The sequence below is a fragment of the Aquila chrysaetos genome, chromosome 13 (genome assembly GCF_900496995.4).
Source record: "Aquila chrysaetos chrysaetos chromosome 13, bAquChr1.4, whole genome shotgun sequence".
NCBI lineage: Eukaryota > Metazoa > Chordata > Aves > Accipitriformes > Accipitridae > Aquila > Aquila chrysaetos.
This window is the reverse complement of record NC_044016.1, coordinates 13723797-13737128: the sequence shown is the minus strand read 5'-3', so window position 1 is coordinate 13737128 and position 13332 is coordinate 13723797. Positions and strand designations below refer to the sequence as shown.

The 13332-nt window shown below is 38.3% G+C and overlaps 1 protein-coding gene across 5 annotated transcripts in view; it reads right to left on the bottom strand.

Moving 5' to 3' along the window:
* EML4 (EMAP like 4) overlaps window positions 1-13332 on the bottom strand; it is a 169379-nt gene that overhangs the window by 62474 nt on the left and 93573 nt on the right. For all 5 annotated transcript variants that reach the window (XM_030035140.2, XM_030035137.2, XM_030035139.2 and 2 more), the window contains exon 3: window positions 2934-3063. In XM_030035140.2, coding sequence (XP_029891000.1) covers window positions 2934-3063 — 130 coding nt within the window. The remainder of the gene's footprint in view (window positions 1-2933; window positions 3064-13332) is intronic.

Genomic DNA, 13332 nt, shown 5'->3' with positions numbered 1-13332 from the left:
TCAGCTTAATTGTATTATGACTGGCTATTACAGAGTGGCTCTCCCACTAATACTTCTTCAACTAGGTCTTGTGCAACAACTGAAACCAAATCAAAACCAGCACCTTTTCTTGTGGGTTTCTAAAGACTAGTTGTTCTGGGAAGCAGTCATTTAATGTATCCAAAAATTCTTTCCAAATCCCAACCTGATGAGGCATCTCTTCAGTCTACATGTGAGTAGCTGAGAGCTATTACTATCTGCCCTAATTTTGCAGATTCTTTAATTTCATGCAGTACAATGTTTCATCCTTTGGACCACAACACATTGGCAGCTACTGTGGAGTGTTGTCATTCTGAAACATGAAGACTATTGTTACCAGAAGCTGTTTTCAGAAGAATGTTTAGTCCTAGGGAAAATGATCAGACAGGTCTCTGTGACAGTCACCTGCAGTATGAGGTACAAACCTGCTTCCAACTCTGGTGATATACAAGGTATGCAGCATGGTTCTTTGTTCTGAAGTGTTCTGACACCTCTATCACAAGTCTGTTCCAGACTATAGGGCTGAAATTTTCCCAACATGTACATGACTTCATTTCTGTCAATGGGGCATCATCTACCTGTTGTTCGTGATACATTCCTAGGCTCTGGTTTTAGCAAGAGCTGCTATTTTAGCATACCTTTGTTAAAATGAGACATGCTGCTGTTGTGCAGCTACTGAGCCATCAGATCATCTCCATGAACTCAGTGTTCACTTTGGTAGAACAAGGATTAAATAGTCTAGGAAATGAAACTGTTTATTCATAGAAGAAATTCTCAGAGACGGCAGGTCTACAGAGGCCAGAGCTGCAGAAATATACAATATTAAGACCGCATGAAACAGACGCTAAACTTCAACAACAACAGTTTGGACACAAGTAGGCCACCTGTTATTTGTGACTAGGTGCGTGGCTACATATATTTACAACATGAAAAGCTATAAGCAGGCTATGGGGTCTGTTTGGTAACTACAGCGTACTTCTACACCAACAGATGACCATGTCCACCTGCTGCATTAGTTCAACCTCCAGCCTGAAGAAAAGCCTGGACAAGTTGGGGTGAAGCATCCCACAACCAGCTGATACTCTCCTTCGGCCTTCTTCTTTTTCACCATGACAAGAGTGTTAGAAGTAGACACGTTTACCCTAACTTTGTTACGGAAATGGGACTACTACTGACATTAACTTATGTTTCTAATAGGAACGCTATTTGGTACCGAACGGTTTTGCTGTTATTAAAAAAACGCATCCACAAAGCCTGAGATCAGGCATTTTCTTTCATCTTTTTTGAATTGGTAATTTTACAAGAGGGCAAGTCTATATTCTTCCGAACACCAAACAAATTTAATGGAAGAACATATAAAGACAGGAGAGTGAAAGGAACTGCTGGAGAGTGAAAGGAACTGCTGGAAAGATAACTGAAGAACGGACTTAGGCCTTCCTAAAACAAGCCTTGAAGAAGGGAGTCATGTATCTTCAGCTGCACTGGAAGCACCAAAACCTTCCCTGAACAGTTACTTGGGGGCCCAGGAAGAGTTGCCCTTTGCATATTAAGGTCTTCCTCTTTTGGCCTATCCAGGTCTCCTTTTAAAGACCTTAACTCAGATGAAAGGGATGCCGTTCTCTCCAGTCTGCTCTTCTGTAGTCAAGTGTTGAGCAGCCAATGAATCAAGAAGGTGATTCAGCGCAAATGCAAGCTGAACACCACGGGAACCGGACTGGCTCTCATCAAAGTGCCAAGAGCCACAGCGGTAAGATTAATGGAAAAGTGCTAAGAAATACCTTCCTGTGGGAACATCTTTTGTCCCGGTGTCTGTCACACTAGTAGATAGAGACATACAGTGATCACTTTCTGATTTATTGTTGAAAAGTAAACATAAGGATTCATTAAAAAGACAGACATGCAATGCTACACAATGGAGAATAGCGAAGAGCAGGGCATTACCCTTGCTTTCCAAATTCCAAAGGGTACTAAAGCTTTTCCTGGTTTGTTCCCATACAGTTTATATTTGCATGCAGCATTTTTATTCCCTGAAGTATATCATTTCCCTGTCTTGTTGTATAGCACAGTATTTACATGCATGCTAGAAGATAAACCAGCCACTGGAGTTACCAGAGTACTCTACAGAGGCCAAGAATTTGTTCGCATAATTTACCACAGTTATACATTAGAGTATTCTCTGCCCTGTGGCTGTATCTGGCAGCCCGTTCTTCCCAACAAATAGGAATAGGTGCAAAACCTACTGATTAAAGAAGCCATGCAATCACTATTTAACAGACCCACAGAAGAAAGTAGTTACACAAACATTTTGTTTACTGTATGCAGCTGAAACCATTACATGGAGGGGAAAAAAAGCTAGTTTGGTGCTTAGCTCATTTAACTTCAAATACTCAAGCAGTGTTATTTCTACACATTTGAGATCTGATACAGATATTCTTCATAAGGATTAAGTAGCCACGTTTTGGGTTAAGATTTTCTACACAAAAATGTAAATTTTTATCTTACACAATTCACTATTGTTTCATAGCTGTTTTGCTACTGCCTACTATTTACACTCCAGACAATGAAGTCAATTTTGTCCTTTAATTTCTTTGAAAAAAACCAACAAAGATGCAGATGAATACCAGAAGGAAAAATTTTCCATTTGTATTGGAAATACGTTTGCCTGTTCTGTCCCTCAGTAAGAATGCATTTTGGACACTATACACTACAGAAGTACTCCCCATTTATGAATTGTTTTTAGAACCCTGCTGTAAGCAGCCCAACAACACGGTACATCTCCAAAGTTTATTTGTGCCTTACTAGACTTCAGGAAGCTCTGCTGAGGGTCATACAGAGGCAAAAATCAAACTCTTGCTCCATTTGTTTGTTTTAAAAAGAAAAAAAAAAAAATTTCAATTTTAATAACAAGGCGGTACCTTTTTGCAGCAGATGAAAGAGTTTCTTTTCTGGCAACAGAAACAGATGAACTGTGGCTTGTTTTCCTGCTTCCTGTACTGCCGTTAGTTATACAGGACATTGAGATAGCTTCTCGAAGGCTTGGCTGACCTAGAAAAAAAATAATATTGAAGAACACAAAATTTTACAGCTGTATCCAAAGATCCATCTGAAAAACCAAAAGCTCTCAGATGTGGACCTGGTATCACACAGCAGCAGCCCCAGCATTCAAGACAACCATCTAGCCTATATCCAGTGACATACGTTCACGAAAGCCTTAACCTAGGCAGCTAGAGATGGGAGACCTGGGACAGTAAGACAGGCAAGAATATCCTCTGATAGGGGTCAGCTTCTCTACTGCCATGCTGCCAGCAAATACTTTAATTCAGTGACACGCCACATCTCTTTCCGGTTGTGATCCACAGGGAGAATTAGAGACTATGGCTACCCTTGGGAAGCTGGTTAGCTCCAACAGCCGTGGGACAGCAGATCTCATTATTTCAACTCTGTTGTTCAAAACCATCACAGCTCAGATAATACTACATGAGGGTTCTTGCTTTCAATCTGTTTTTTACTAAAGCTCAAAGAAATTGCAGACAGAAGCCCTCTCTACACTGAAAGAATTATGGAGTTATTTAAGGGTTGTGATTCTAAGGATTCAAAAATCCAGTTTTTCAGCTTGTTTTCAGCTTCCCCTTCCACCCTAAAAAAGTATCGACCTTTGCATATATGCATTACAATACAGTTGTTACGTTTCTGATACAGTTCAATCCATAGAACATCTGCCACATCCAGTGAACATTACAGACTCCCTCCAGGGATGAAATCAAGACTGTATTTGTGAAGAAAGCTGCTGTCTGTCAGATGCTCACTTCACTCACTGTAGAAGTTTGAAACTATGCAGTGAATGTGGGAGGGGATTGCAAGGAAGATGGGGGGGAGCGAAGGCTCTTCTATTTAAAGAGATGAACGCTAGCCTGGCAATTGACTCGCAGACCTGCCTCTGCCACAGACCATCAGTGAAATAGAAGGCATTTTACTCAAACCTGATATTTCGCCCTTTCCCACTAATTGTGTGTGTCTCCTTTTTTGCCTGCCTGTCTTATTTCTAAGGTCTTACTCAGGAAAGAGTTTTGCCCCCTCCTCCCCCTGAGTGCTAAACTTGTGCTTTTATCCTCTGGAACGTGGCATGCCCCGAAAAAAATCCCTGGGCTAACCTCACATTAAGCATCCAAAAATCAGTGGTTAGTTTTGATCCCATCTCCATGCCACATCCCCATTTCACAAACAGCAAATTGTTACTGCATCTCATGGGGACACGATGTCCAGTCTCTCTGACTTCAGCAACAAGCACGAAGGACATGACAGACAGGAAAATAACAGTTCTGTGTTCATGGCAGGCTTGGAATAGTGTGAGTTAGATAAGGCATGAGGCCACACATTGAAGATAAAAGTGAGGAGTAAAAAAGCGGTCAGGGAGAATCAACTGCTCTGTGCACTGAGGGCAAACTCGCACAGATGCATCATTTGAACAATACCAGCATTTGGTCCATTTGTCACATCGCAGCTCTTTTGGGCAGGCTAAGAGCCAAATTCTTGTTTTAAACAAGCAATTTACATATGAGAGATACCATCAAGGGAATATTAGATTTCAGAACTATTTGGATGAAGGCAGAAATAGGCTGACCTGCGCTAACCATATACTGCTTCAAACGCACCAAGTGGCACGTGACCAAATCTGAAATTCAGATCAGGAGAGCCAAAAGGAGCATGCAGAATATCCCAGGCAGAAATGAGAAATAAAGGAAATCTGAAGAAAGTAAAGACACACTCAAATACAGAAACACTGCAAAGATCATTGTTATTCCTAAGTTCTGCATAAATCAACTCAGGGTGATTCCTTCCAACCACTACTTCTTAGTGACTGTTTTACTTGCAACATACACATTTGGAATACAGATTTTTATTTTAAAAGTTAATATGCTGTACAAAACCTCTGAAGCTCAAGAGATTTTTACCCTCCTGTGTAACTTAGATGCAAGAACAAAAGCACATGAGCTTAAAAAGCACTTTTAGTATTAGAAGCCTATAAATTAGCTTCTTTTATTTTCAGTGACAAAGTAAATCATCTTCTTTGTGGAGATGCATAATATCAAGGCCTATGATTCACTCTTTAACTGCATACGACCGTAACATCTCCGTCTGCTCATCATAATAGATCAACGCCTCTCCAAGCAGCACTAGCACAACTTTCCAGAAACGTGGATCAGGAGGCATAATAGCGGTAATTCTCAGTACGGTGGAGAAAGCATTCAGTGGAAAGTGTAAAGAACAACAGTGCTACAGACAGGGTACAGGAACTTAATGAGATGGGGAACAAATTCCTCAGTTTTCTCAAGCAAGGAGCACACGGCTATTTTGTGAGTAATTCCCCCTTCTAGGTACAAAAAGTGTTAGCTCCTGCTTACGTTCAAGGACAAAACTGAATACGAATAAAACTGTACATCAGTGCATACTCATGACAGGAACGTGCGCTGCTCCACGCAATGATGAATGCAAAAATAATAAAAAAAGGATCCGTACAGCAGTTTTTAGGTTGTTTGGTTTTTGGTAAAGTGGATGTTGATGGTAGATCTGCAGAGTACTTCCTAATTTCAAAAAGCGGCATGCAAAATTAAGTTTGAGATGAAGATTTTTTGAACCAAAATAAAAACATTGTTTGTAAAATGACTAACAATTATACATAACAAAGATCTCTTGAACCATTCATTCCTTGAAAATGTGACCAAAACATTTGGACACAGACCGAAACACCAATATCTAGGAAAAAAGCCACACCGACAGATTTTTTTTCAAGAGTCAAAAATATATCAGGTTTTCTTATAGACCAGAACAAAATCTTGGTCAGTCACAGTTGAGAGTGCCGCACTCAATATGCAATAAAATGTAAAAAAACAACAAAAACAATGGAGAAAAAAAAAAAAAAAACAACCCAACCAAAACAAGTAAAAACCCTCAAACCCCAAACCCAACACCCCTAAGAAAAAAGCCCCCTTCCAGACTCAGTATATATTCCATTTTAACTAGGTATTCAAAAGTGACCTTTAGAATACTATTTTTAAAGGGGAAAAAAATTAAAAATTCAAGAAATCATCTGCAATTACATGTAAAGAAAATGTATTTAAATTTTAAGCCGTGAGAAGGAAGGGTATGTTTAAGCCCTGTGCACATCCCAGGCAGTGGAGCAGTGAAGCCTGGCTGTCCATGGGGTCAGAGACACACAACTGGGATCTTGCCAGCCAGGTCAGAAGCTCAGGGAAGCCGACCTACCAGGCCAAACCATGCAGCTCTATTCACAACTTTTAACCAGGGCATCTCTACAGTCAAAAGATGTCAAAAATTAACAACGCTATAACCTTCTTCACTGCATGATAGGCCTTCATAGCAGTCAAGCAACTTTGCTTCAGACCTGGGAAATAATGAAATGGCACAGGAGAACACAAATTCCAGATCAATACACTAAAACAATTGAGCTCTCCCAGCACTCGGATTGCACATCTCTGCCAATATCATGTCATACGTCACCTGCTAGCATAAACAGTCTGAAATTTTTCAGACTGAATAGCACTCAGCTTTATCTGTTAGTTTGGAACAAAAGCCAGACATAAACTGAACGTAAAATGAAAGCCAGTGTATGGTGACCAGGATTAAAGCCAAATTGTCAGAGATGAAAGTGGAAAAAAATGTCTTTTATGGATAATGGATTCATCTCTGTTCTGATAATTTTCACAGAATAGTATCTGTTGAGTTCAAAAGAAGCATTTCATTAACATCTGTCAAGTACACAAGTGTGTGAATGAAAGATAAGTAGGATTAGAAAAAACAGACCACAATAAACCAAGAATCTATTTCCAACTCTTTATCAGCCTTGATTAGCTAACTGAGGAAAAACTGAAGCCAAGCTGTAAGAGACAGTGCTAGTTTTGAAAATGTGTGTCCTGTGATAACAGGACAGCTTTTCTTTCCAAACATACATATAAGGTACTAGAGCTGAGGATCAGTTAGTAATTCTCTTCTTTTTCCCAAACCCCAAAGTTACAGGTTTTTATGTTTAAATATAGTTTATTATGTTATTAGTTGTCTTAGCTGGAACAACGATTTGCTTAATATCTTTGTATTTGCTGATACCCTAACAGGTGAACTGCCTTTCTTCCGAAGAAAAATCTAACCCTTCTTTCTCTTCTTCAGGTAATTTCAATTTTAAAGTTAAGCAGCTGTAGCTACATCAAAATAACTTCTCTGGACACTTCATTCTAGTGGATTTAAAACAAAAAGCTCAAGAAATTATGTGTTACAAAAAAAAAAAAAAGATACACTGTACTTTTAGGCTTGCCTTGTTAAAAAAAAAAAAAAAAAAAAAAAAAAGACACAATATCCAAGCCTTTCAACAATCTTCGAATACTTCATTTTCAGCAGAACTTGACAAAGATTTCTATATTTCAAGCATATTACATGCCTAGGGGTTTTGTGCAAATAAAACTGATGGGTTTAAGGACAGAAACCCAATTTAGTACTCTTACTAAAGAAGCATACAGTGTGTGTTCAACCACACTACTAGTCACCAGAGAACCCACACAGGTGAGCCGTAGAAAAACAGACTGAAATAGTTCTAAGTGTAGCAAAATATAAGATTTTATCTGCACTTCCTTCCTAAAATAAAGACATCAAAAACAAACTAGAAGTTATGACAAATCCTAAACTTACTTCAAGATGTTATAATAAATTGTACCAAAGCAACTAACTGTAGTCACTGCTGTTTCCAAAGTTTCAAAGGATGTCAAGTCCCTCAGCTCATGGAAGATGCTGGCAAAGAAATAGCTTGGGAGCACTAAGACTCTTTTTTTAAAAGAGTACTGTATTCTGAAGGGTAGGGAAATATTTTCTTCAGCATTTTGCTTTATTCAGCTACTTCACTTACACAGTAAGAGTCAAATTCTGATTGAGATTCCTTAAGTAGAAAAAAATGTTCTCTTCTTCTGTCACATGAACAAACGTTACAGGTCAGGGTGAGGTATTAGTTCTCAAATAATGACCAGTATAAATCAGGAAAAAATAATTCCGTTCACTACCTATGGGTTATACTTCATCTTGTTTAATAATCCAATTTTAAGACAAAATTAAGTTTTGACAAACTTTATTATTCTTACAATAATTGTATCTAGCTGAAAAAACACAGATGCTTTTCATACTTTTTTTTAATTGAAGCCCAATTTCACAAATCTCAACTGACAATTGGCTATTAAACACACATTATTTGTCATTTCCTGTTAAAAGCATGTTAATATGCAACAGTTTGAGAATGTATAGCTAATGCATAAACATCTTGAGATGCAAGTGAGTCTCTCCCAATAGGCAGATAAATTAACTACAATATTAAGAATAATTAGATATTTATTTAGAGATTTCCTACAAAAATTTTATAGCTGATGACTTAACCTGTCAACGCATACATTTCTAACTATAACTGATTCTCCTAGAGAAATAAAACTAGTTTTCCAGGTGTTCTGCTCTTAAGAGTCTAGGGGAGCCTGCTCTAATGCATGGCTCCTTGGGCAGGCATTTTAAAACCTACTACCCAGGGAAACTGAGGACTTTGGCATGGGACAGCCAGTTGCTTCTTCAAACCACAGCCCTTCTCCTCCCTCCCTACCATCTTATTATTTTGCTATACTTTCCCAGAGGCACCATCTACTTCCTCAACCAACTGCCAAATGAGCTATACCCAAGCAGAGGAAATAAAATTTTAACTATGGTAATCTGAAACAATTTGAGGTACTCTGGCAAACAGTGATGAAAGAGCTACTCTAGTGTTACAAACAATAAGCAGTTTTTATCTGAAAAAGTTAGTGGCACCATTTAACTCTTCCAACATTGCAATTCTTAGTTTGAGGAAGCATCATGGAGAACGGCTGAGTACCGCTCAGGAGAATTTGCCCACACTGTTCTAAAAAAAGCACAAAAATGCATAAAATAGATCCAAAACTGTAAGAAACATATGGAAGAAGAATAAGGACACTTACCACAACTGAAAACCACTCCTCTACAATGCCCTAAGTATCTTCTCCAATGAACAAGATTATTAGGTTACAGAAGTTAAAAGAAAACCGAACTTTCTTCTTCTTCACTTCTCTTTCCTTAAACTTAGCTTAGCTCGTTAGTGACCCTTAGTTCATTAATGCCCTCCAGATCCAAATTCTTTGAATAAAGGAAAATATGTGAAGAACATCAAGAATAGCAAGTATAACAGAAGAAAAAGAAAATATTAAAGACAGAGAAGATAGCAAAAAATGGGGAAGAAATGCAGAAAAAATAACGTTAATGCAGAAAGAACAGATGGCACTAAAACCAATACATGGAAAATCCATTAAGACCTCAAGAGTATCATTATTTGTTATGCAAGCACACAGCCTGCAGACTTCAATTGGACTATTCCCATGAGTAAAATGACACACGTACAAGCTTGCCAGGTTAGTTCTAATATCGTGGATAAAAGCCTATATCCTACCTCTACCATAAGCATTTTCCTGTCTACACTTCTATTTTCTGTTCCTTTAACATTTACTGACTAGACAACATAAACATGACCCAGTTATTAGTACAATTCTGCGCATTAAAACGTGTTAGGACTAAAACCATAAATGCAAGTCTATCCTATGCTTTCATTAATGAAGCTTCCTGAACACCTGAAGTCAATTTTTGTTAATACAAAAGAAAATGACTTAGTGTTATTGAAATGAAACCATTGTTGAGATACGGCAAAAATGACATCTGAAGTGCTTTGCTTACATTGGTGCAATGAGATGGAATTTGATCCAAGATACTACTTAGGATTTTTCCTATTGAAGATACACACTATTTCACATGAGAGAAGGGAGCAGGAAAGGAAGGAAAACTCTGTGGGTTCCTACTATAAAAATCCACTGCACAAAGGAAAAAGTATAAAATAAATTTTTAAAAAAATCTGCATTTCCAGTACATGGCTGCTTTTTCAGGTCCCCAAGGTCATTGCTTTAAGTAAAATAAATGCCTCTCAAGTCTGCCAGCCTGCATTGTCATGGGAGACCCTCTCTGCAAACTGCCATCCACTGCTTCAATTTCACTTTGTGAGTTGAGTCTGCATATGAGTTATTTTATATCAATTCTTGTCCAAGCAATAGGAAATGTTCGTCTAGAGGTTTAACCTGTGACAAGGCTCCTTCAGGTCCAGAAAAAGGACATGAACTCTTTGTTTCTCTACAGGCAGACATCAGATGTACTTTCTGGTAGACGGCCACTTTTTCAGGCAAGAGCTCACACCCCAGTGATATGATTAGTCTGAGATATTTTACTGGTGCCATTGTGTGCCACAAACTTGTCTCCACACCCAGAGCCTGAGGGATGAATTCTCCTGTTACACACATTTTGACACCCTAGAAGATTTTAATAGGTTTACCAGCCACCAGCTGTGAGCCAATCTATCTTGCTGGCAGCTGCAAGTACCAGACTGCTTTATGCTTTCCTTTTCTTCGGTGTCCAGGTAATCTTTGTTTTTGGAACTTTTTGTGAATGTTAACAGCATCAATCATTCATCAACAGCAGAGACGTGTGGCAACAAGAGCACAGAGCTGCCAAAAGCAAAGAACTTCCCATCAAAGAAATTCTTCTTACCAAGCCATCTACTAAGAAAGAAAAGGAAGACAGATAGAAAGAAGAGATCCTCCCGCCCCCCTCCAAATGCACCCTCACACTACGATCCCCACAAACCCTGTAGCTGCTGGGGACCAGTTCCCTAATCAAGCCCTTTCACATTTCTAATTCTCAACCCTATCTTTGGACCTGGTAATTTCTCCTTTGTGTAGTTATTCTTAGCTGTGTGCAGAGACAGAGAAGTACTATTGTAGCCTTTTTATTTTGAAAAGATTTTCTCTATTTAGAATGACACTGCATCAAGAAATACTGAACAGGAAAACAAGCCACATGCAAACACTCCCAGTCTGCTTTTCACTGTGCAGTAACAGACAAGCACTAGTTCTGTTGCAATCCTTACTAGAGGTGTTTCCCTTATACAGTATCCCCACTTCATACTTTACTAGGAGGCACTACGGTGGCTAAAAAAAAAAATCTAACCCTTTAGCTTATCTCATACAGTTCGCAAATCACCTATCCCTGCGTGAAGAGCAGCTTGCTTCTGAGACAGGGCTAGACAGATAAAATCATAGGTAGTAACCTCCTGACTGATTGCCCATGGGTTAGAAATAAAACTCTACCCATGCCCATGTGAAGTTTTTCACTGAAGACTGGACTAAGTTCAAAATAAGCATGCAACAGAAATGTAGGAAAAAAGAAAAACACAAGACTACAAGGATAATGCAAACAATTTTATCTTCAGCTATGGTTGCTTCAAAAAGGGATAAGAAAAATAAGCACAGAATTAGCTCACCAGATATGCAATGCAGACAAACTAACACAGAGGACGAAGAGATCTCTTTTTCCACTAAGTTGGGCCATGAACTTCAGAATGAAAAAATCAGTTAAAAAGTGATCAGGATTTGTCCCTTTCAGCATGATTCACAGTCTATTCACAACACTTATTTTTAGCCTGTGAAAAACCTCTCTTCAAAGACACTGCTGAGGTGGCAACAAGAAAAAAAATAGAGAGGTTTTAGAAAACTCATTTCAGCAGCAAGTAGGAAAGACTCCTTCAAACTACTTTAGATATTGTCTCTTACTCAGATTAAAACTCTTTTGTTTGATGGAAAGATTCAAGATGGCTTTTTCTGGTACTATGATTCTTCTAAGCTCAGTTTATTTTAAAAGTATTTATCTTACTGTGTTGCCATACTTCACATCTCTCTCAACGTATTCAGAAATATGCACACACCTATCCTCTTTACTCATTTATGTCAGCATGTATTTAAGGGCTGCTGTAGAGACAAATACTTCTGTGAATCAAAGCCTCAGCATTTTTTTTTAAAGAAAACCTACCTATAATATTTACCATGAAACTGCAATCATTGTAACGCAGGAATCTGGATTCTTGACAGGATCACGAACACCAAAAAGAGTTTTGGAGGAATACAATTACCTTTGCAGCAACCATGACTTGACTAGTAAGAGCCTGTTATGTACCCGTAAAATACTTCAAAGAAAAATTAACAATGACTTCCTTGAGTATTATTTTTGTATGACAATTCAGATCTTCTGCCAATCCTACTCATTCATGAAACTAATACATTTCTCTTTGTTAAAACATTTCAAGAGCTCTTTACCTAATGAATGAACTTAAAATATAGAAATCAAAAGTAGAACCTAAGGTATTGCAAAAAGCTACGTACGAACTTCTTTTGAAATGTTTATTAAAATATTGATGTTTAAGTTTAAATCAATATTAATCTCAAACTCATTCAAGTCTAATTTTAGACTTGTACAAAATTCCAGTGACTGTATGTGAACATTTTCTTTTGTGATGTCTTTATACCATCTATATGCAGATGATTTCATGATAAACAGTGAAATTAATGTGTTGCCTGATGGTATTAGGTAACTGAACACAATGGGGACACATCTACCACAAATTAAATACAGTGCCAATTGGTCATAACTCATTTAAAGTTCAATGCATTAGCTCATATGTGTACATCTCTACCCCCACCCCCATCTTTTTCTTCAGTTACATGCTATTGTCATTAACTGGTTGAGATGTAATAGCACAAAGCTGAAGATTTTTAGATATTCCACCCTCCCTCTCCCCCAAGAAATAATTAATTTATTTTTCACTGAAAAAAAAAAAAAAAATCACCTGGAGAAGTTGCTATGGCCCCAAGACCCCCAAAGTCTCAGTAAGGAGATGGCCCCAAGGCATTTTGCAGAACACTGCAAGTTTGCCCTGCCTGTGCACAGAGTTTGCTGGGTATTAGACAGCTCCAAGCCAAAGGTCTTTAGCTGTGTTTGTGCATATTCCAGCTCCTCTGCATTTAAATGGGAAGAATAAGGTCCTATGTTGCACACGTTTTGCCCACAGTCTTCTACTTGGACATTTTCTTTTTATCATAATGGACAGCAGACAGCAAAGAGTGATTTAGTTGAAATACTTGCTAGAGCTCTATTTACAAAAAGTTAGAGAAGGAAGTCTCAATCTTGATTAGACCAGAGATGCATACCGGGTAGATAAAAGCTGCGTTTATAAGCAGGGATGACAACAGTCTACCATTTAGCAAGCAATAGAGAATGGCAGGATTCAGAGCCCAAGCCAATTAAGCATCATCACTTCCTTCCATCTGGCAGAGAGACTGCAGAAACACTTAATTAAGGAATTTGATCTCTCTGCAACTTCTAAAATAA